This window comes from Myodes glareolus, chromosome 7, assembly GCF_982192425.1.
Source record: "Myodes glareolus chromosome 7, mMyoGla1.1, whole genome shotgun sequence".
NCBI classification, from domain to species: Eukaryota; Metazoa; Chordata; class Mammalia; order Rodentia; family Cricetidae; genus Myodes; species Myodes glareolus.
The window spans coordinates 46,185,417-46,210,172 of NC_142032.1; the positions used below are offsets into that span (position 1 = coordinate 46,185,417).

Genomic DNA, 24,756 nt, shown 5'->3' on the forward strand with positions numbered 1-24,756 from the left:
AGCAGAGCCTAGCCCAACGCCAAATGGAGCAGGAGCAATGGACTTGGGCACCATCTCGCAGTTGGCCAGAGGCCAGGACCGGGGACACAGCGCCCAGAGGCGCGCAGTAGGCTCCCCGCCACGCCGGTGGCTGGTGCAATCCCCTGCTCTCTTGCGTTGACCGCCAAGGCCGGGTGAAATTCTAAACTACAGGAGGAGCAACTGGTCGCAGGCTCGGATGGTGAGCTCAGCCAATGGGGATACGAGCTTCTGGGAGTGAGCCAATCAGTACGCGGCCTGACACAGAAGACCAATGGGGAGCCGATTCTGCGGGCTGGGGCCCGCCTTGCCTCAGCATCCGGAGACGCGGGCAGTTCGCGTGGTCTCTGCTGTAGCTACTTCCCCCGCTGTCGCCTCAGCACCATGGACGCCTCCAAGCAAGTGGTTAACTTTGGGCCCGGGCCTGCCAAGCTGCCACACTCGGTAAGATGGCCGCGGTTCGGTCGGAGCGCGGGCATCGGGATGCAGGGCGTTGGGATGCAGCTGTCGAGATACACACATCGGTGTGCGAGGCGCCGGGATGCCGCCATCGAGATGCAGCTGCTAACCCCGAAGTGCGCTCCTGTGCAGAGAGACCGGTGTGGACACAGGCTGGACCTCCCCGCGGTGTGGCCGCGCCGGCTCCGGCGTGCACGGGCGCGCGTGGGTGGGTGAAAGAATGGTCGGTGGCGGGCGGGCCAGGGTCGAGCACGTCTGTCTCCGAGGTGGCAGGCTAAGCTCTTGGCGCTGGGAATGCAGTCCTCAAAACTGGAAAGCTGCCGGCTTTTCCCTCCTCACCCACATCGAACGCGCTCAGCCCCCAAGGCTTTCTCCTGGAAACCCACTTGTACCCTCAGTGCGTCCGGAGTTCTGACTCTGAAAGGCTTTGGGTTGTTTGGCCAAGTTCCATTTGCTTGATCCCGGTGCCATCCCGTTCCGCGCGGGTTCCTCTCGCACCCCAGCTGTTCGGAATGAGATGCCTCTCATGGCTTGGAGCCCATGAACCAGCTGCCGAAACTGCTATCTGATAACCGGTTGCCACAGCGCTCTGGCATGGCCAAGGATTGTACAATTCTGTATTGTTGAATCCTGGCGATCTCCCTGGGACACCGCGGCCTCTGTGGGGGTAGGAACAGGATCCTGCTGTGTGAGAGGGGAAAGGATGCCTTAGTTTTGTGGGGACAACCGCACAAGCTGAGAACAGGGCTTATTCTGCGGTCATTGCATTCCGTGGCGTTGTTTGCTAGAACTGTGGGAATATCTGCAGGGGACCCCCTCCTCCCCAGCCCCTCTTTTGAAATGGGCTGTTCGTTTGTTTTTGTTTTGCCGGGTATGGTAAGGCAAATGTCTCAGTACAAGCTAGCCCAGAATTTACTTTGTTCTGCAGGGCTGGTGGTCTTCCTGCCTCCACCTCCCAAGAGAGGGTGTCTTAGTTACGGTTACTATGGCTGTGATGAAACACCATGACCAAAAGCAACTTGTGGAGGAAAAGGTTTATTTCACTCACAGTTACATATAACTGTTCACTATTAAAAGTAGTGAGGACAGGAACTGATATAGAGGCTCTGGAGGGGTGCTGCTTATTGGCTTACTCTCCACGATTTTCTCAGCCTTTCTGAACCCAGGACCATCAGCTCAGGGGTGGCCCCACCCATAATGGGCTGGACCCTCCCCCATCAATCACTGATTAAGAAAACGCCCTACAAGCTTGCCAGCCCCTTAATCTTCTAGAGGACATTTCTCAGCTGAGGCTCCCTCTTTTCATATAACTCTAGCTCATGTCTGGTTGTCATAAAGCTAGTCAGCACATGGGGATTGCAGTTCGTGCTATTAACTTCAATTTAGGAATTTTCTTGGTTTAGTTGAGTTATCAAGATTAGAGAAGCTTTCAGAAAAATTGTGACTGTCACTTGTAAAGAAAAATGAAATTTATAAACTTCTGTATGCGAGGCTGGAGAGATGCTCAGTGGTATAGCTTTTGGCTAGAAGAAAAACAATGGTGATTTTTGTTATAATTTTTTTTTTTTCCGAGGCAGGGTTTCTCTGTGTAATAGTCCTGGCTGTCTTGGAACTTGCTTTTATTTTTTAAAATTATGAATATGCATGTGTGTCTCTGTGTGGTATGTTCACATGCGTATGCATGTTTGTCTCTGTGTTGTATGTTCATGTGAGTTAAGGCCTGTGGAAGCCAGAAGAGTTAAAGGCAGTTGTGAGCCACCTGATAAGAGTATTGGGGATCAAACTCCAGTTTCCTGGAAGAGCAGTTTGTGTTCTTAACAGCTGAGCCATCTCTTCAGTCCTGGTTATAAACATGTAGATGTGTTTCTCAAGAAATGTATGTAGGAAAAAAAAAACAGGGCTGGAGAGATGGAGGCAAGAGTGGAGGACCCAAGTCTGGTTCCCAGCACCTGCTTTGATTGGTTCACAGCCACTTGTAACTCCAGCTCCTGGGTATTGGATGCCTTCTGGCTTCGGAGGGTACACACACAAATAAATGAACAATGAAGTAAATCTTAAAAAAAAAAAAAAAGTTCAAGGATGGTTCCAGGTGGTTGGTAAAGGGATCTGGTAGAGCTCCTGCCTGTCAATTGCAAAGGCAAGTCCTTTTTGGTCCCCAGTCCACACATAAACCAAGATTCTGTTGCAGGCTAATGTTTCTTTTACTATGTATATTCACCAATTTTTTTTAACTGGTGTGATAGTTTTATAGATGTGTATAATATTTCAACATATAATTTACGTGATGTCTTGGTACCTTATTTTCTTTAAGCTACATTACCAGTGTGGGGTTTCGACCTTCAGTCTTCCACTAATTAGGATTACAGAACTTTTATCTAGCCCAATTCTTAGCTAGTTTCCCCTTTTGTTTGTTTGAGACAAGATTTCAATGTAGAACCATGGCTGACCTGTAGCTAATAATTTAGACCAGGCTGGCTTCGAACTCACAGAGATCTGCTTGCTTCTGGTTGCTGGGATTAAAGGCTTGCTCCACTACACTGGGTCTTAGCTAATGTCTTAACCATCTCCCATTTGGATTCTTCTTCACAGGGTCTTTTGCACTTTGTGTTTAATTTTAGAGCACTTATTTTGCTTATTTTTGTTTGTTTATTTGTTTGTCTCCTTGTTTTTTTTTTTTTTTTTTTTTTTGAAACAGAATCTCTTTACAGAGCTCTAGCCATCCTGGAACTCACTCTGTAGATCAGGCTGGCTTTGAACTCACTGAGATCCACCCGCCTCTGCCTCCTGTGCGCTGGGATTAAAGACGTACCACCACACCTGGACTGAGCCTTTCTTTATTATGGACATCCTTTATTCACGTGCAAGGATCCATCTCTTGTCTCAGCAACATTCAACATATTGACAACCTTATTTAAGCAAACTGAGATTCTCTTTCATAGTTTAATACTTGGTTTTTAAATTTCCTGTTTTGGATGAAGAGAACATATTTTCTTTTTCTTCATCCTTCCTCCCCCGCTTCTGATTCCATTTTTCCTTTCCTTCCCATCTCCTGATTTCCTTTCTTTTGGTGCTGGGGATTGACTCCAGGGCCCCCCAGCATGCCCAACACATTATACCACTGAGCTGCTCCCCTAGCTTCTGTTCTCCATTTCATTATAGGGGAATTGATATTGCTTATTTGATTTAATAAGAGACATTTTTGTGAATGATGGGTTTCCCAATTAATGTCACATCAATAAATCCCCATGACCTTTCAAGGGCTGCCTTATCAGAATGGAATAATAGTATTCAAAGTCAAGATGTAGCCCACAACTGAGAGAAAATCTTTTCAGCCTGGTCCGGATATAATTTCTCTTTTCTCCTCCTTCTCCTTTCCTCTACCTCCCCCCAGCTTTGCCGCAAATTAAACCCAGGGCTCCCTGTGTGCTAGGCAACAGCTCTGTCATTGAGCCCCATGTAGTATAGCCCCAGCTCCTGAAGTTTATTTTAGTTCATAGCAGGTTCTTGCACATGCTGCCTATCAGAATCTACGACTTTAGCTAGCACCACCCCTCCCCATGAGAACCTGGCCTGCCTGTGTGGTTTGGACACAACTGGTTTTTGTTCCTGTGAGCTCCTGAACTGAGAATTTTATATGTTTATTAAAAGAGCTTTAAAATGAGATTTGTAGGGGACGCGGTCTCTGGAATCAGATGTTGCCTAATTTCAGGTCCCACTTGTGCAAGCTATGTTGGTGAGGCTCTGTGGAGATGAGGGAAGGGGCTTGGCTGTGGGTGAGAACAGAAGCCTGGGCACCTTCTGGGCTTCTGCTTCGCTGATGCCCCCACCTCCCAGGTGTCTGAGGAGGGAGAGTTTATACAGCATGTTGCAATCTTCTTTCTCTCTCTCTAGGTGTTGTTAGAGATACAGAAGCAGCTACTAGACTACAAAGGACTTGGCATCAGTGTTCTTGGTAAGATTTACTTTTGGCTCCTGTTACCATCCCAGCTTAAAAGGGAACAAAAATTCTGCAAGCCCAGGCGTTACTCTGAATGATCTTCCCATATGCTGTTATGAATACATTTATCTTTTATGTCCTGGGTCACATGTTTGCTGGAGTTCAGACTGAACATATCTCAAGTGCTGGTGAGAAGTTTTTGGTTTTTTTGAGACAGGGTTTCTCTGTAGCTTTGGAGCCTGTCCTGGAATTAGCTCTTATAGACCAGGCTGGCCTCGAACTCACAGAGATCCGCCTGTCTCTGCCTCCTGAGTGCTGGGATTAAAGACTTGCTCCACTACCACCCAGCAGCTCCCTGGTTTTTAATTGGTTGTTATTGGTCATAAGCTGTGAGATCAGCAGATACTATACATTTGTGTAAGGATGCTACCAACGGTCTGTACTATTGCTTCACATTCAACATAAAGCGTTCATTATACTTAAATAAGAACTTGTAGGAGTTAAAACGTTCACAAGCCTCTGTGACTATCTTGCTCATTAATAATTTCTTTATTAAACTTTCACTCCTGTGTTGTTTAGGAAGAGAGCCTCCAAGCTCTATGCTTTTCACTTATTTGTTTGTTTATTTTCCTTGCCGTTTCTGTGGGCTACACTGTGTGAAGGGACTTCAGGGCTGGTTGTCTGTGTCTCTAGTTTGGGAGAAAGGGATAGAGCAGGGTCTGATAAGAACCTAAGGAATCAGCTAGTGTGGCACTTGAACCATCACTGCACTGTGTGACTTCAGGACTGAAATGTTCAGCCTTTGTATTAGTGTGAATTGTCCTTCCATTAAGTGTACCTGTGCCCACCGTCTGAACTCAGAGCGTTCTTATTTTTCCATAGATTTCACAAGCTTATTTGTTTGGTATTGTACTTTGTCGTTTCTTTGCTTCCACAGAAATGAGTCACAGGTCATCAGATTTTGCCAAGATTATTAACAACACAGAGAATCTTGTGAGGGAATTACTGTAAGTTTTTACAAGTATTTTTTTTTTAAAGAATATTTATTTTGTGTGTGTGTGTGTGCCTGATCGTGTGCTTGGTGGGTCCCACTCCTGTCTGCCTCACTGTTTTCTGCGTCACATTCACAAACCTGTCCTTGATGGAGGGAATATTTAGAACCTTAGCACTGGCCACATGGCTAAGAGCCTCTTCTGACTGGAACCCTCGTTTAACTCAGGTCTATCCTAAGTACGTTTCTGTCCCGTGCCCGTGCATGTGGATAACATAAGCCTGGAGCCCTGGCTTCTGCCAGCGCATCTGGGTGCTAGTAGCATCATGCTTAGTACGGCCTAGCACCGCTGTCATAGAGTTAATATTGATGCAATGGACACCGTGATCAGGAATCAATGTGGGGAGGAAAGAGTTTATTTGGCTTACACTTTCACATTGTAGTCCTTTGAAGGAAGACAGGAAAGGCGCCCATAGGGCAGGAGCTGATGCAGAGACCATGGAGGAGTGCTGTTTACTGGCTTGATCTCCATGGTTTGCCCAACCTTTTCTCTGGAACCTAGAACCACCCGCCCAGGGATAGCATCACCCACAGTGGACTGGGCTCTCCTACACCAATCACTAATTAAGAAAATGCCTTACAGGCTTGCCTACAGCCTGATCTTAGGAGGCATTTTCTCAACTGAGGCTCCCTCCTTTCTGATGATGCTAGCTTGTGTCAACTTGGCTATTTGACAGCTTATCGAACTGACTACTATTAGTACCTGTACTAGGCTAGGTACAAGACTTACACAAAACCTGTTGTCCACCTTCCTGCCACCTTGCTGGTCCCTTCTGTTTTGTGCTGATGCTGGAATTCTGTCCTTTGACCACTTATTCCTAAGCTCTGACTGTTATAAAGCTTGTGATGTCTGCAGTCTGATCATCTTTTCCATCCTGAAGTCAAAGCATTTTGTACTTAGTCCTGACATGTGTTTGGGTTTTTGCTTACTCAGCTAGATCTAGAGTTGCCAAAGACAGACACCTCTCAGTGATGCCTGGTTCAGTACGTTTACAGGTGAGGGAGCTGATTCACTGACTTAAGCAAAAATAGGAATGTCTGCCTTGTGTAGCCAAAGGAGGACATAGGAGCCCTACTGTCACCAGGAGAATCTTCCCAAGAAGGCCCTCCTCACCTGTGTGCCAGCGTTGCCAGGAGGCCACCGGTGTTTGCAAGATTAGCACCTCTCTGTGATTTTAGCAAGGATCTCAGCCAGATCCCATGGGCAGTTTTGTTCACTGCTCATTTCTGGGTCAGGGTGGCCAAAGTTGAAATCTGAGGGTTGAGAAGCAGAAAAGTATGGTTCCCGAAAAGAAAGCAGGGCGTTACTAAGAAAAGGAAGAAGTCACCATAGGTTTCTACTATTGTCACCAATAAATGTCAAAGAAACTAGTAAAAAAAAATGACTAAATTGGGTAACAGAGAGTGATGGCGAGACTGTATTTCATTTAAGGTATATGTCGTGTGTGTGTGTGTGTGTGTGTGTGTGTGTGTGTGTGTTTGTTCACAGAGGCCAGAAGAGGACATCAGATACTCTGGAGCTAGAGTTATAGGCAGTTGCGAGCTGCCTGATGTGGGTGTTGGGTCCCAAACCCAAGTCCTCTGTAAGGGCAGTGCACACTCTTAGCACTGAGCCAGCCATCTTCCCAGCCTCTGCAGAGTGAGACCAAAAGTATACACTTGGTATAGCACCCCTCATTCTCTACCCTTGATGTGTGTGAGCTTCTGTATTTACTGCACTCGTTTTTATGTCCAGAGATGTTCCCAACAACTACAAGGTGATCTTTGTACAAGGAGGTGGGTCTGGCCAGTTCAGCGCTGTCCCCTTAAATCTGATTGGCCTGAAAGCCGGAAGGTGTGCTGACTATGTGGTGACGGGAGCTTGGTCAGCTAAGGCTGCAGAAGAAGCCAAGAAGTTTGGGACTGTGAATGTCGTCCACCCTAAACTCGGAAGTTACACAAGTGAGTTCTGGGAGGTGAGCTGGGTGGTAAGCGGGTGGCGGCCATTCCCTTTGCTGTCCTTTTGCTACCGTCCTCCCCTCAGTGGCCTGCGAGCTCATTTAGATTGTGTAGCTGTGGGGTCCACCTGCTGTAGAATGATGAGAGTCCTGCTAAGCCAGGTTGGTATTTGGTGTGGGGACAGCAGGGGCCCCAGTGCTGCTGCCCATGTCCTAGTCGCTCCTTATCTCCTTTCTAGTAGACTGTAGTCCGGAAAAGAACCCCTTGTCTGGGAAGATGGTCGCAGCCGCTCTCCGGCTCACCATGGCCCTTGCTGGAGCATCCCAATAATAGCGTCACGTGCCCTGCTGTGACTTAGTCACTAACTCTGCCCGAGTCACATTTTACCCCGGGGGAGCAGGCTTGATTGGCTTTGCTGGAACCACACAGGCTCAGAGTGGGTCAGCACTGGGGTCCTGAGAAGAAGCTAGTAGGCCAACAGGTAGAGGGTAGATGGGTAGCTGATGACAGGAAAGCTTTCAGATGAGCACCCAGGACCCCATCTCCTTGTTGGTTCATTTGTTTGGGGTTTTTTGACACAGCGTCTATGTAGCCCTGGATGACCTGGTAGGTAGTCTTCTATTTTTGGTTGTGAGCCTAACCTTTTAAGGGCTGAGCCATCTCTCCAGTCCGACTTGGTCTTGAGGTAGCCCAGGCTGGCCTTGAACTCAGAGCAGTCCTTCTGCCTTGGCCTCCCACATGTGGTATTACGCTCAGTCCCTCTGGACTGCGTTTGAATGCTCTTTGTACTGAGTAAATTCAGAGAGTATGACAGCTCATCCTCCGCTGTTAGTGGTGATGATGGCAGGAGCGGACAGGTGCTCATACTCGCCAAGGTGTCACTAATCCCCTCCGGAAACTACCAGTCCCCCGGGTGGCGTCACCCACTATGGAGAACGGAAGGAAGTATGCAGAGCCTCAAATTTGCCCTCTATGTCAGAAATTCCAGACCCAAGCACCTGGAACCTCAACCCGGACGCCTCCTACGTGTACTTCTGTGCAAACGAGACTGTGCACGGGGTGGAGTTCGACTTCATACCTGACGTCAAGGGAGCCGTGCTGGTCTGCGACATGTCCTCAAACTTCTTATCCAGGCCAGTGGACGTTTCCAAGGTAGAGTGTGGGAGGTTGGGTCAGGGAACCAGTAAATGTTTCTTTGAAGTGTTTTGATATGTATGCCCGTAGAAAAGACCCTGGGGAGTCTGGGGCTGGCAGAGCCCCTGAAGCCAGCGTAGGTAGACATTGGTGAGCAGGGTGACAGCTGCTGTTACATCACTGTCTGTCTGAACGTCTAAGACTGTGGAAATGGTTGCTCACGGCCTACAAGTCAGGCCTTGAGGAACTTGCCTGCCTTTTTAAGAGTGTCTGTTGAGCTGAGCGTGGTGGCTCATGCATGCCTTTAATCCCAGCACTCAGGAGGCAGAGGCAGGTGAGTCTCTGTGAGTTCAAGGCTAGTCCCATCTACAACGTGAGTTCCAGCTAGGGCTGTAACACAGAGAAACCCTGACTCAAAAAACTGGGAGGCTGGGGGGCAGTGGTCCTTGAAAACTTGTTGGCAAGGATGCTGGGAGTGGCATGTTCACTCCAAAGTCAAGAGCAAGTTACCACGCCCTGGGGACGGTGAAAAACACCCCATGCCTTTTGTTAGCCCTAACTCGGAAAGTTCACCAACAGCATCCTTAGACTTTATGAGTGATCTGCCAAGGCTGGGCAGGGGAGGGGTAGGGCATTATACCAGGAACATGTCGTAAGAGCGATCTGTAAAGAATTTAAAAGCAGCATCCAAGCTAGCCAATTGGTAGTCTGCCTTTAAAATAATGTTTAAAAATTTATTATTTGGTGTGTGTGTGTGTGTGCACTCGCGTACATATGCACAAGTTTGTGTATGTGTGAGCTTCAGTGAAGGGAGAAAGATACATGTACAGAGGTCAGAGGGCAACTTCATGGAGTCACTGCTCTTGGTCCACCTGTATGTGGTTCCAGGTGTGGCATTCAGGTTGCCAGGCTTGTGTAGGAAGTACCTTTACCAGCTGAGCCATCTTCTTGTCCCTCCGCCCCCTTTTTTGTGGTAGTGGTGATGGTGTTTCAGATGAAGGTCAGAAGTCCTGCTGGACAAATTCTAAAAAGAGCCATAACAGTTCTTCTTCCTCCCCCATCCTCATTCTTTTTATTATTATTATTTGTTTTGGGGCTTTTTTTGTTATTGTTTTTGAGACGGAGTCTCTATATAGCCCTGGTTTTCCTGGAATTCATTGTGTAGACCAGGATGGCCTTGAACTTAGAGCTTGAATTTAGAGATCCTCTTTCCTATGGTGGGGTCACCAAGCCCAACTATGCCTCTTTTTTAATGTGATAAAATATAAATTTATTATTTTAGTCATGTTTTAAAAAAATATTTAAGCTAGCCAGGTGATGGTGGTGGCACATGCCTTTAATCCCCGCTCTCAGGAGACTGAGGCAGGTGGATCTCTGAGTTCAAGGTGAACCTGATCTACATAGTGAGTTCTAGGAAAGCCAATGCTACACAGAGAAACCCTGTCTTGAAACAACAACAAGATTAAGTCTAAGTGTGGTGGCACAAACCTTTAATCCTGGCATTCAGGAGGCAGAGGCAGGTGAATTCCTGAGTTTAATGGTAGCCTGGTTTACATTTTGAGTTCCAGACCAGCCAAAGGTATACGGTGAGACCCTGTATTTTTGTTGTCGTTATATTTGTTAGTTTTTTTAAAGTGTGTATGGTATACGTACATATATACATTATATGTACATACACACATATAATTACCTATTATTATTGTATGTGTGTGGATACACACTTGCCATGGTGTGCCTGTGCTTGGCAGGTTCCTTACCTGCTGGACCACTTTACTGGCCCCATTTTGACCACTTTTAGGTGCATAACTCAGTGGCATTAAGCACATTAACTTTGCTGTGTAGCCCTCACCTCTGTCCAACCTCAAGAATTCTCTGATTTTGTACTGAAACTTTGTACCTGGCTAAAGACCACACCCCCGATCTTTGCCAACCACTATCCAACTTCATGAATTTGTACCCAAGGGACCTTCTGTAAATGGGATCGTGACATTTGTTCTTTAGTGCTAGGCTTAATTCACTAATGTCTTCAAGGTTCATGCTGGTGCATATATCAGAAGTTCAGTTTTAGACGACTGTTCTGTTATATAGATCTACAATATTTGGCTTATAGCCACACTTTATGTTTTTAAAGAAGGGTATCACTGAATAGCTCAACCCAGCCTGACCTCAAACTTGAAATCCTCCTGTCTCTCTCCCTTGTACTACAATTGCACTTGATTTCCTGGGGTGACATAGAACCTGTATCTTGTACAACAAAACATCCTCGAGAACCATGAGCTATTGGTGTGTCTCACCCACCCAGGCTGTGTTGCGGCAGCCCCCTTCATGGCAGCTTCCGACTGTCTCTAAGTGGGAAGTTTGTATTAATTACTAGCAAGTGTGTGCATCAGATGTGTGTCTGGTGCTGGCAGAGGTCAGAAGTGGGCATTGGCTCTCCTGAATTTAGAGTTAGAGATGGTTGTCAAACACAGTGTGAGTCCCGGGAATTGAACCCAGGTCTTCTGCAAAAGCAAGAAGTACTCTAAACCACTGAGCCATCTCTGCAGCCCACTGATTTTAAAAAATTCATATTTTAACCATTTCAATATTTAATTAAAAATATTTAACTAAAATTTTTGACATTTAAAATTATGAAAATATTAACCGTTGTACAAATACATTTTCTAGATTAAACGATAGTATTTCATTTGGGTTACAAAAGATCTAGAGGTCCCATTTTCTTTTTATTGTTTTGCAGTGTTGAGTATGAAGCCCAGGCTTGATGCATGGCGAGCCTGCTGTCTCGTGTACCTTACCTCAGTCCAGAGGGCCTGCATTCCAGGCTAGATTTTAACTCACTGTGAAGCAAGGGTGACTTTGAACTCCTGAACCTTCCGTCTCCATCTCCCAACTGCTAGGATTACAGATGTGTACCACCAAGCCTGGATATTTAGTTAAAACATTTTTTTTCCTTTGAGACAGAAAGCTCTTTGGAGCCTGTCCTGGAACTCTCTCTGTAGACCAGGCTGGCCTCGAACTCACAGAGATTGACCTGCTTTTGCCTCCTGAGTGCTGGGATTAAAGGCATGTGCTGCCACTGCCCAGTGTTAAAAACAATTTTTTAAGATTATTTATTTCTTTTTATATGTGCATTAGTATTTTGCCTTCATATGTATTTTTGTGTACCATATGTGTTACTGGAACCCTCAGAGGTCAGAATCAGGTGTCAAATCCCCTGGAACTGGAGTTGCAGATGGTTGTGAGCCACATGTGGGGTGTAAGAAAACAAACCCGGGTCCTGTGTAAGAGCAGCAAGGGCTGTTAACTACTGAGCCATCCCAGTCCTGAGAGGGCCTGTCCTAAAGACTGGTTTGAAGTAAACAAGGGTTGTGAGAGCATGGACGTCCCGGGACTTCACAGTGCTGGGTGTGGGAAGTCTCTTCCTGGCAAAGGCCAGGCCTTGGGTCTCCACACTCCCAAGTGCTGACTTATTTTGGGTAGAGATTTCTACAAGGGTGTATTCCTAGGCCAGAATTAAACATGTGACTTTAAAAAAGTGTGTTGAGAGAGGAGCTCACAGGTGGCCACAAATTCCCTCAAAAATAGCCCGTTTCTTTCTCTCTCTTTTTTTTTTAAAGTTTGGTGTGATTTTTGCTGGTGCTCAAAAGAATGTTGGCTCTGCTGGGGTGACGGTGGTGATCGTCCGGGATGACCTGCTGGGGTTCGCCCTCAGAGAGTGTCCTTCAGTCCTTGAATACAAAGTGCAGGCTGGCAACAACTCTTTGTATAACACACCTCCGTGTTTCAGGTAACTGGGATGCTGTAGTCTTCCAGCAGAGTGGAGGTAAAACAGAACACGCTTCGTTAGCCAGTGACCCCGGAGCCCCAAGCACACTCAGCATTCCCTGTCTAGCTCGCCTCCTGGCCTCTAGGTACTGTTTGGTCAGTTTTTCTTGTTGCCCTTTTTGTGGGGATGACAATCTTAGCTTTTGCTCGATCTTGATAATCCAGGCGCCGACTGTTGACCATTAACCCACAAGCTCTCTGTGGATAAAGTGCCCTGGTCTGTGTCTAAGACAAACAGAGCTGCTTTCCAGTGGAACAGGGTCAGGGTAGGGCAAGGGTGCCAGGGTTCTCTTCTACCCTTGCCTCCTGCAGAAAACGCCTCCCACACACAGAAAGGGAAGAGTCTGGACTTCAAATTAGGTTGAAAGTCCCCCCTCCCCGTGTTTCTGTGTCACTAACATGATACAGAACAGTCTCTGGTGTCCCCCACTTTCCTTAGGAGTAGAGTGTTCTAGGGTTAACTCTCTGGACCCTCCTAATCCTTATTCCTGGACTTGTACTAAAGATGTTTCTAAAATGCATGTAGCCTAGGGGTGGCATGGGACTCAATTCTATCCTGCTTACATCCGGGGTGTTCCAGGTAGAGGGGAAACACCAGTGAACACCGGTCAGAAAAGAAAAACTGAAGACAAAAGTGGTGAAGATACTACTGGGGACCCCATGGGTAGGGTTCCCCGAGGAGGAGTTGAGGTGCCAGGCTGTGTGGGACAGGAAATTAGAAGGCACATACCTGCCTTACAGCTCAGTCTTCCAGGAGGAGGCTTTATTAGAGAGAAGGCTGAGACCCAATGCCTGCTGGCACCTACAATCCCAGGACTAGGAGGCAGAGTCAGGAAGGTTGATGGTGTCACCTACAATCCCAGGACTAGGAGGCAGAGTCAGGAAGGTTGATGGTGTCACCTACAATCCCAGGACTAGGAGGCAGAGTCAGGAAGGTTGATGGTGTCCCTTACTATCCCAGGACTAGGAGGCGGAGTCAGGAAGGTTGATGGTGTTACCTATAATCCCAGGACTAGGAGGTAGACTCAGGAAGGTTGAGTCTGGACTACCCAGTGAGACTTTGTTTCCAAAACTAAACAGTGTGAGAAGGTAGGAGGAGATGGGATGAAGACTGGCCTGGAAATGTGTTCAGAGGCCAGCTAAAGAGGCAGGGTGGGCGGTACACCCTTGGGCATCTTTTCTGAGGGTTTTAAAGAAATGATGAGTGTGTTCACATGTGGTTTGCTAATGTTACACCGAATACCTCATTGGGGAGAGTGGGAGACCAGGCCAGATGTCTGGTGGGAAGTGGAAAAGGTTGGACACGTTGAAAGTGTCCCAGCCTCCTTGCCAAACCTCTGCTGACCTTGTCCTCCCCCTTTGTCTGGTCCCTGAGATGGAAACCCCCTCTGTAGGACTTTCATGTCTGAGGCTGCTGAGGCAGAAGCAGCAGAAAAGGAGCCATTTCTTCCTCAGATTGGGATGGTCTCTCAGGGCAAGTCAGGGTGGTGAATACCTAGATTGAAACTGAGCAACAGCAGAGAAGGTAAAAGGTAGGGCTCGGTGGATTCTCAACCCAATTGCCACCCACTCTCACCCCAGGTTTCTTTTCTTTGCTGATGAGATGAAAGAGGAAAACTTTTTGTGTTTCTGTGTGACTTGAAGTTCATTGTAGTGCTTTACCATTCAAGGTTAGAAATGGCCCACTGAGAGCCATCTCTGCACAGAGCTGACAATGCAGGGCAGGGGAGTCGCCTAGAACCTTCCCCACTCTGTCCTGCAGGCAGATAAGGATCCTAGCATGTCCTGATGATGTTCTTTGTTTCGTTTGCTTGGTCAGAGCCAAAGGTTGTGGGCTCTGAGAACTCTTCTGGATAAACTGGGCCATGAATTGTTGCTCAGTAGCCTTAGGCAGGAACTGGGCTGGAATAAAGGGCTTTGGTAACCTTCTTTTTAACCCATTAGTAACGTTCACCCCAATTCGTGGGTAGAGGAGAAAATACTAAATAATCCTTATAACTTCACAAAACGTTTCCTATTTGTGCATATTGAGCTGCTAAGTATAGATTGTTTTTATCTTCAGTTGTGAGGAAAAAAATGTCTTTTATCCAATTACCTTATTTCACTTGGTGATAAGATATAGGCATGGTGACATATGCCTGTAGTCTCAGGACTTAGGAGACAGAAGAATCAGGAGTTCAAATGTCATCTACTTAGCAATTGTAGGGGTAGCATATGGCCTGTCCAAAGGCCCTTGAGGGGCTGGGCGAAGCTGGAGCCCTCAGGGTGTGGGGCAGTTGACGTCAGGGCAGGCTGACTGCATGAAGGCTTGAGGGTGAAGCTGGAGCCCTCAGGGTGTGGGGCAGTTGACGTCAGGGACGGCTGACTGCATGAAGGCTTGAGGGTGAAGCTGGAGCCCTCAGGGTGTGGGGCAGCTGACGTCAGGGCAGGCTGGCTGCAGGAAGGCTTGAGGGCGAAGCTGGAGCCCTCAGGGTGTGGGGCAGCTGACGTCAGGGCAGGCTGGCTGCAGGAAGGCTTGAGGGTGAAGCTGGAGCCCTCAGGGTGTGGGGCAGCTGACGTCAGGGAAGGCTGACTGCAGGAAGGCTGGCACAGGCTTCTGAAACAGTCGCGATGCCTCATCCCCAGCCCAGGGGCTCATCTGCAGCCTGGAGACTTCTGGTGACCTTTTTCTAAACTCTAACATGCAGGGTATAATTGATATTGTTTTAAAAATATATAAAAATAACACCTGCTCTGAGCCAAAGTTTCTATGTGAACTGTGATCAGGGAAACACTGTGCCTGCCTAATCCTAAAAGCCTCATTCCAGGGCCCCAAGGAGGCCAGAATTCTTAGGTGGTCAAATCTCTTTTTAAAAATGGCATAGTATATAACTATACACATTCTTCTGTATGTTTTAAGTCATCTCTAGGTTATTTATAGTACCTAATATAGAATATAAATGCTCTAAATAATTTCTGTGCTGTATTGTGTAAGAAGTAATGGCAAGGAAAAGATTTGTTTATATTCCTTCCAGACACTGGTTTTGAAACTTGGTCTGTACAAGGTTGACGGAATCCATGGCTGCCAAACTCATGAATTTGGGGGATCAGCTGTGTCTGAGCTGTGAACAGTGCTGTTCAGACTTGAACCCTTTCAGCCCAGCAGTGTACCATGGGCCTTCTGTCATGTTAGCTTAAATGCCCGCCACTTTTCATTATGGACAGCTATTCCAGGGATCAGATTTGCTGTGGTTCAATAAGGTTAGGCAGGCTTAGATGGTGAGCCTAATTGGTGTGCTTGTACGTAGCCAGTTTAATACTAACGGCATCAGTTAGGTAAAAGTGTGCACTAATGAGGGAAAGAATGGAGCCCAAGTTGTGAATCCACGTAGCATTGCAAGGCTCCGACGGTTTTAAGAGTCTTGGCTTCAGAGGGCAGAGGTCAATCACAGGGGCCCCACATCAGTGTGTACCTGGGATGTCGGAAAAGCAGGCAGGCGGAAAAGCAGGCAGGGCTTCCTCTTCCCAGGGTTGTCTTTCTGCTTTCTGGGCAGTCTGCTTTCTTCAGATCCACTTGCTGCTTGCTGAGGCATTGGAGACCCAGGCTAAAGAGGCTGGCCTATGGAAATGTGTTTGCTTTCTGCTGCTTTGACCTGCTCAGATCCTAAGAAGGCAGCCAGAGAATATTGGTAGCAAGCCTGAACACGGTGTTATCCCTGAGGTCTCGCTGAGGCAGGGAACCTCATTGCTTTAGATTTCTTAAGAATCCGCAGTTTTGAAATATAGGGATTACAAAGCACCAGGTGAAAGTGAGCGTGGTTTTCTGGAAGTGTTCGTCGGGACTCTCCTTGGCTCTGGTAATCTGGGATGAGCCTGGTCGAGCAGACAGTGGATGCTGGGGACGAGCGGTTCGGGGTTGCATAGATTTTGAGAGCATCTTTTCACCCAGGGGCACATACATACATGACATATGCACAGGTGGCCTTTCCGACGGTTAGGTGGCAGTCCTTCTGTCCCACAGGTAAGCTGGTGATTGAGGCCTACAGTCTCAGACAGAGCGGATGGCCCTGGCGCAAGGGAAAGCACGTTGGCTTTGAAGTCAGGCAGACATTGGGGTAGAATCTTGGCTTTCAGAAGCTACTTGGGATGGATGGCTTTAGCTAAGTGAAGCTGAGTCCGCTTTCCTATCTGTAAATGGAACAGTGGAGCCCCTGAATCAGGCTACTGGGATCTGTAACAGTAGGCTGAGGCACTGTAGACTTCTGTAAGACTCATTCCTGTTTCTTCCCCATTCACCCCTCTCCCCTGTCTCCCCTGTCCAGCCAGTCAAGACGGCTTTCTGCATTTCCTCCCTTCCTCCATCACCAGCCTGGAGTCTAGGCCAAGGAAGCCTCCGGAGAGGTTCTAGTGTGCTTTTGCGTGCTGCCTACTTTTTGTGAAGACCCTGTGTGTCTGGTGTTGCTTTCTCTTGTCTTCTGGGAAGAAACTCCTGCGTTCTTGGCCCACCTGGTTGAGAGTGAACTGAGCAACCGGTCAGTGTTAGGTTTCTGAGCGACAGCCCCTTTGCCTGTCAGAACTCTGCAGACCTGGTGATCCTGGCGTAGGGTAACGTCTTCGGGAACAGGAAGCAGCCTAGCTGGGGCATCCCTATTCCAGGTTTTGGCTCAGCCTCTTTTCCCATCAGACCTTTTGCAGTTCCCCCACCTTTATCCCCCACCTGGACACAGCCACACTCTGAGGAGACTGGAGCTGGAAGCTGACCATCTGCAGACTCCAAGCTCACGGTGGACGGGAGACCTGCTTCTGCTCTATGGGCTTTCAGTTAGGAATGCGTGGGACCTTTTTAAAGACAGTGAGAAGATTGATGGGGAAACCACCTGCCATCCTCAAATTCCCTGTAATTTCAGTTTCGTTTGGGTACCCACCAGCCACCGTTTGTGTGGGCTACTCTTGTCAGGCCCTGTGCTAGTGTGGATCTTGTGGAAGAGAAGTCTGAACACTTGCTCGGAAAGGAATGATGCTGTGTTACGGCTGGTCCTCCTAGAACCAGGCACACAAATCTTGCACCATCTCTTCTCCACTTCTTTTTTGGTTTGTTTTGAGAACCGGGGCTTGCTATATAGTTCAGGTTGGCCTGGAATTCTCTATGTAGCTCAAGCTAAACCATCTTCCTGCCTTGGTCTCCCATGCTCTGAGGTTTACAGGTCAGTAGCTCTCCGTTTCCGATCCTTGCTTCTCTAGCCAGGGTGTTGACTTCTTTGTTTAGGTAGAAACGAGATCTGCCAAGACTTCCCTTCTACTTAGAATGAGCTACTCCAGGTCTGCCTTTCCCTACTGCCAGCTGAGAACATCCTAGGGGATTGCTGATTGGTCTAGTTAAGTCTCATGCCCACCTCTTGAGACCACGGAAGCAAATCTCGCTGCTGGATCTGTATGTTGGGTGTGGGGGTAGAACTGAGAAGAGCAGGAGAGGTGTCTCCCTCAGGTAGTAACGGCTCCTTGTTCTCAGTGGTAAAGACAACACTTACATTTTCATGGTGACCAGCCCTGTGTGGAACCTGTGGTGTCTGCCACTGCCACAACGCACCTCTGTCAGGCAGGAGGTGCTGACTTGGGACTCTAGAATAGAAAAGAAGAACAGTGTGGGCTTCCAGCCTTCTAGCATTAGAATCTAAGGCATAGGCATGCTCACAGAAGTTTAGAATAAAGGAGCGAGTGGGAAGCCAAACCAAACCCTACAACCTTATATGGATCATATGAGCAAGGGACTCAGGATTCAGGAGGCGAAGTGTGAGCTTAGCATGGGTGGGTGGGGTTGGAGAGACAGCCTAAAGCAGTGGCTCTCAACCTTCCTGAGGCTGCGAACCTTTAATACAGCTCCTCATGTGGTGACCCCAACCTAAAGTTATTTCATTGCTACTTTGTAATTGTAATTTGTCTACTGTTATAAATCATAATGTAACTATCTGTGTTTTCTGATGGTCTTAAACAACCCCTGTGAAAGGTTCATTCAACACCCCAGGGGTCATGACCCACAGGTTGAGAACCGCTGGTCTAAAGAGCTGGGGATGTGTGGTCTGGGTGTCGTGGAGCATTTGCAGCAGGGCCTTGAGGGACTGCTGTGGCATTCCTAAGGTGCACTGTGCCGCCTCTTTAGAATGCTTCATGGGCTACAGTTGCTTTGGTCTAGTCCTTGCTGTACTCTTCAAGGGACCCGCTCTTATTCACCTGTAATGATGCTAAAAGTGTCAGTGTGACTCCCAATACCACTTTGTTTACATGTTCTTTTGACTTGTGCAGAGGTGAACTTAATGGTGTTGTCTTTTATCTTTAGCATCTACGTCATGGGCATGGTCCTGGAATGGATCAAGAACAATGGTGGAGCCGCAGCCATGGAGAAGCTCAGCTCCATCAAATCCCAAATGATTTATGAGATAATTGATAATTCTCAAGGATTTTATGTGTAAGTCAATGCATTGTGTCTCTTGTGAATTGGAAACTATATTCCTTGGAACTTACCTTTTCCCAGGACACTGGCATACTAGTCCCGTTCCTCATGAGCTGGGGTTGGAGGTGACGAAATTCTTTGCTCTTGGTAAATCCCAGTCTTTGGGGTCATGTCACCAAATACTCTGACCCGGGGAAGTGTGCCTTGCTGGGGGTAGGACCCCCTCTCTTCTCCCTCCTCCCTGTGACACTGGAGAGCAGTTGTAGGAGGCTGTCAGCTTTGCAGAAATCTTTCTGTTAGTCCCTTGTGCTGTAAATCCCTACCCCCGACCCCCTTTCCCCCATGGGCTTGTGTGCAGGCATGCATGGACATTTTGCTTGTGTAGCTCAGAGGACAACCTCCTTGTCAGTCCTCACCTTCCATCTTGTTTGAAACAGTTCTTTGTTTTTCCTTTGCTAGCTTAACTTCAGGGGTCCTCATCCCTAGAAGCACTGGGATTACAGGTGCATTCTGGGATTACAGTGCATTCTGGGATTGCAGATGCATTCTGCCCCATCAGGCTTGTGAATTTGAACTCAGGTCCTCATCCACTATAAACAGTTTGCCCACTTGGCCAACTCCCTTGCCTCCTTTCCCTTTTCTCAGAGTTCACTGCCGCTCTTATTCTAGGACAGGTATCCACATTCCTGGCCTGCAGTCTGAATGACATTGGCTATGGCAGGGCTGATTTTTATCTAGTTACGTACTTTCATGACAAAGGGTTGGGGAATCATGTGTTGATCACTGGCTGCATTTGTGAGGTCTACAGCCATGATGCAGAGATCTTGACAGTGTCTCCTGGTGCTGCTGTAATAAATCACCCATAAGCTTGGCAGCTTAAAACAACAGGAATTCTCAGTTTCAGAAGCTCAGAGTTCAAGATCAAGGTGTTCTTGGGTTGGCTCCAGGACTCTAGGGAAGGAGCTTTCTTCTCCAGATTGTCCCTGACTTAAACTGCGTTGTCATGGTCTCTTGTCTTCAGTGGCCTTTTCCTTTCCTGCTTTTCTGTTTCATGAGAGTGAACCATTGGATATAGGTATCTCCTGTACTTGTGGATGATTTTATTTTGAGACAGGTTTGCACTATGTATCCCAGCCTGGCCTTGAACTTTCTATGTAGCTCAGACTGGCCTTGGATTTGGCCTGTTTTCTTTGCCTCCCCAAGGGCTAGGGTTGTAGGCTTGGGCTGATACACCTACCTGTGCATGGTAGCCTAATGTCAAGTTCATTGTCATCATTTTGTCTGCAAAAGACAAGTTTTCCAAAGAGGTCAGATTCATGGGTTCTGGGTGGTGCAAGATGGACATGTGTCCACCATCCAACCTGCCACAACAGGCTTCTCGCCATAATGGCAGGTACCCCTAAGGTAGTGCCTGGGCCTTAGGAACATCATGGATAGTAATGGTACTTGATCTTCCCTAGCCCTCAAGGTGGGCACAGATGTCCACTGACTGTATATCATCTGGTATGTGCATGTGTTGTTATATATCCAGTTCCACATATATACATAAATGTTTATATTCACTGAGCAAGCCAGGACCTCCATTTTTAATGGTCATGAGGCTTAGTCTGTTGTAATGGATTTATCTGCCTAACAGTAACTTGCTCTCCCTTTGACTATTTTGTGGGCCACATGGAATAGAAAAGAAGGATGCTGCAATCCTAACTTAAAATTGTCATTTTTACCCAAGACTTGCTGAATTTGTGTGGGTAAAGGGTGTCAATGCATTCTTGGAAAACTAGGCTAATAAAACATGCTGCCGTTCCCGTTCACCTAAAGTGCCTGTGTCTGTCTGTGGGAGCGCTTGGCTTGCTGTGGCCATCTTGCCACAAGTGGGGATTACAGAAGTGCAACCATGCCAGGCTTTCCACGGCTTCTGGGGAACCGAATTCAAGTCTTCACTCTTGCCCAGCAAGCAGTTGGCTGGCTGAGCCATTTCTTCATCCTCCATAGCTGTTCTTCAAAAACACAAATTTCTTACTGGGCAAACGCACCACCCCTCATCATTCAGGGGTCTAGTCAAATGCCAGAAGAGTGTCCTCAGGCTCTTCATGGCCAGGCCTGTGTGCCTCGAGCCACCCCTGCCAGGAACCCAACACGCTGCCAGAGCCAGAGCGCGGCAGCCACCTCTTCCACACATCCAGTCCTCCCCTCTCCCTCTTCCTCCTCTGCTCCCGTTCCCTCCTTCCACATGTCCCCTCTTTGATACCTCTCAGAAAGAGGAACTGTTTGAAACTGTGTCTCCACAGCCCTCTCCAGCTAACTGCCCCCCACACTTGGAAGTCTAATTTCCCTCTGCCATCTTTCCCTTGATTGAAAACAACGGATCCCTTTCTTTTCCTATTCATCCATGAGGGACTTGCTGCTATGGGTGATATGTAATGTATTCGTTACCTGGTGATTCAGTCTTCAGCTTTTATGACATTTTTGCGATATTTTTTCCTTGCAGGAAGGGGTGGATAATTTGGGGGCATGAGCTGCAAGTCCAGATCTTTGAGTCTTTTAGGTCTTCAGCCACCTGTAGGCCCAGCTTGTCTGCAGCCTCTCAGAAAGAGCTATACACTTGCACTGTGTGGCTGACAGTGTTGAAAGCTATGGAAATGACCCATTGAATTGTCACAGGTAGTGTGAAATAGACATCACTGTCCCTGATATCCAAGTGAAGGACTGAGGCTGACAGAAATTAGATACAAATGGTACAAATGAATGCTAGCCTGTGTGAGTGGGACTTTTTTTCCCTCTGGGTAAATTCATTCAAATTATAACGTTATGGAAAAGAGTTTGTTTTTTTTCCCCCATTTCATTTCCTTGTTGTGGGTCTTTTAACTCATCTATTTATTTATTTTTGAGACAAGGTCTCATTTAGCCCCAGCTGGCCTTGAAATCACTATGTGGCTATGGATGGCCCTGAATGCTAATCCTCATGGCTCTACTTCCGATTCCTGTGACTATAGGCTTGTACAACCAGAACCTAGAACCTTCTACACGTTAAGCACTCCGTCGGCTGAATGCCAGCCCCAGCCCAGATACTGTTTAAAAACCTGTGGGTTTGTTTATGACATTACACCTGTTAGAAATGTAGCTGGAATAATAAACATGCTTTTCAGATGTCCAGTGGAGCGCCAAAATAGAAGCAGGATGAATATTCCATTTCGCATTGGCAATGCCAAAGGAGACGAAGCTTTAGAGAAGCGGTTTCTTGATAAGGCGGTGGAACTCAACATGATCTCCTTGAAGGGGCACAGGTGAGCGTTCCCCGTCCCCAGGCGTGTCAGGCAGACTGAAACAAATCCAGGGCTTCGCACAGCCTGGAGTCGTGGTGACAGACCTGCTGGCTGGGTGTGGTGCATCCTGCCTAGGGTTGCGTCGGCACTGAAAGGGCTAGGGCCTGCCTGCTCTGCTCTGGAGTGTGACCGGCACTGGGCTAGCTGCACATCAGACAGCCTGCACAGTACCTGTCCTCACACAGGAGACCGCAGAGTGCTTGCTCAGTCTGTCTGCCTGGAACTGTTGGAAAGTCTAGCGAGTGATGTGGCCCCAAACCCACGGTCACCCTCTTCATCGGGCTTTTTCTCCCCTCCTGAGTTCTCCTTTATCAGAGGTGAATAGTGTGTAGATCAAAGTCCAGTGTATGCATGTATGGAAATGTCAGAGGGAAACCCATTCACTTGTCCAAAAAACATTGATGATTACTTTAAAAATGTCACTAGTTTGAGGAAATCCAGTGTGAGCATGGTGGGTTACCTTTACTGCACAGGGGGTTTCCTTAATGTCTCAGAAGCTTCATGCTCCCTATGGGGGATGGTTTACAGGCGGGGAGTTGAGCACTGGGCTCAGAGTTGCAACTCAGGAGGCGTAGTTAGTGAAAGCTGGGTTGTGCTGAAATAGATGCCTTCTAAACTTCACTTTTTTCCTGTGTCGTTGAGGTTCAAGCTTGAACCTTACGTATGGTAGGCAAGGGCTTTGACACTGGTATGTCTTCTCCTCCTGCTTTTCTCGGTCTTCAAGGTTGGGTCTGTTGTTCTAGGTCAGTGGGAGGCATCCGTGCCTCTCTGTATAACGCTGTCACCACTGAAGATGTTCAGAAGCTGGCTGCCTTCATGAAGAACTTCTTGGAGATGCATCAGCTGTGAGCATGACTAGCTCCATGCTGTCTGTGAGCACCATGCGGTGTTCAGAGTAACTTCAGATCGGCTACAGTAACTTCACAGATGTGGATTTCCCCCAGTACATGCTTAACACAGACTCTTCTTCAAAGAATAACACCTAACAGCCATCCAGGGCTCTGCAGAGCTGATGGGACTCCCAGCTGATGGCCACCTTCCATTTGGACTTGACCAGGAGGCGCTTTCAAAGCTTTCCTGTTGCTTTTCTAACGAATCCAGCCTGGCATCTCTGCTGCTCCCTTCCCTAGGCGGATTGTAGTGCTAGCCTCGGACTTTGTTCTGCCGAATTGATTAGTTATTTTTGGGTTCACAGGAGCATTCCCCAAGGAGGTTGGAGTACAATGTGCTGGATCTGACAGCAGTGAGTTTGCTGGCTTCTGCAGCTCTTGATTAAAGTCAACAGTGACCATTTTGAGCATTTTGAATCTGTATACTGCTATTCTCATAACAAGTTAGAAGTAACATGCGCTATTAGTGCTAATGTAGTGGGTATGATTTTAATACCATGCGGTTTATATCTATGCCATTATATTTCTAACGAGACAGTTCTGTCAATGCTTTTAGCATTGGTTCAGCCCATGACTTTGTGCATGACTGTCCCCTGCTGTGGGCAGTTGCACCCTTTTACCGACTCCCTTCTAAAGCCACTTTCTCAGAAAGATCTAGAAGTTCCACAATTCACTTTTCTTATCCTTGCCACAAGTAGAAGAAATTGGTTGTTTGCTTTCTGGTTAGGCTGTTAAACAAAACTCAGTTACCCTCCCACCCCCGTGAATTGTGTTCACATAACTGTTTAGTAGTTTGACCAGGGCAATAGCGTACATTCCAGATCTTTGCTGAGATCTTTCCCCATCGTTCATATGTTGTTAGTGTTTTCTGTTGACTATGTGAAGATCATTAAAGTCCTGAAGTATCTAAACCATTGCCTGTGAATTCTTCTGCTTGCCTTGTAGACGTCCCGATAGGAAGCCCAGGATCTAAAAGTAGCAGTTTAGTCCAGTCGATTGTCAGACTTAGTTCTTATGCAACTCAGTGTGGTTGCTTACCTTTTGCTTTTGGAACAGACACAGTCAGCAGAGTCTCTTCCAGAACAGCTAGCTCCCAGAGTGCACTTTTGTGAACTCTGTCCCTGTTAGCCCGGAAAATAGCCAGCGGAACAGTGCTTCCTGATTCATTTGGTTGGACAAGGAGAAGACACTGATTAACTGGTTCTCCTGGTCAGATGTCAGCTTCTCATTCGCGAAAGGATGGAAATAATACCCAGCATTGCAGGATGCTTGTATTGAAAACAAGGTCTTGTTTAGGATTGTGATAAACCGTCACAGTATTCTGTAAACACCAAGAGTCTGTCTGTGGAGTCAACTTAAGGGCCCACAAACAATTCAGAGACAAACCCGTTTTCCATGTGTTTGTGAACCCCCATTATCTCCTCCTCTTCAACCCTTCATGTTCCAGCCAGCCCTGCTGTAACGACTCTTGGGTTATTTCAGCACCCATCTCTGCTTCATCCACCCCTCCCAGCACGGCCACTCGGACAGACTCTGCTCTGTGTGTGGATGCATGAATGATCAGGGCTTTGTAGTGTGGCAGTCAGAGCTTCCTAACATCTGCCTGTCTCCCGTCTCCTGTGCTAATGGTTCTTAGCGTGTTTCTATTACAGGTTTGCCCATGCCATGCTAAGCTTCGAGTTCCTGCCCAACTCAGTAAGACCAGACTTTCTTCATGACTTCTGCTGCCTCCTTACTTCCTGTTATTTTCTTTG

General features: G+C 47.5%; 1 protein-coding gene across 1 annotated transcript; it reads left to right on the top strand.

Moving 5' to 3' along the window:
* The first annotated feature begins 306 nt into the window (after positions 1-306).
* Psat1 (phosphoserine aminotransferase 1) lies at positions 307-23,913 on the top strand. The gene is made up of 9 exons (XM_087908062.1): positions 307-462; positions 4,369-4,429; positions 5,352-5,421; positions 7,201-7,406; positions 8,383-8,555; positions 12,155-12,324; positions 18,676-18,804; positions 21,936-22,073; positions 22,856-23,913. Exons 1-9 carry the CDS (start codon positions 403-405, stop codon positions 22,959-22,961), a joined length of 1,113 nt encoding a protein of 370 aa, XP_087764188.1. The 5' UTR covers positions 307-402; the 3' UTR covers positions 22,962-23,913.
* Positions 23,914-24,756: the final 843 nt, after the last annotated feature.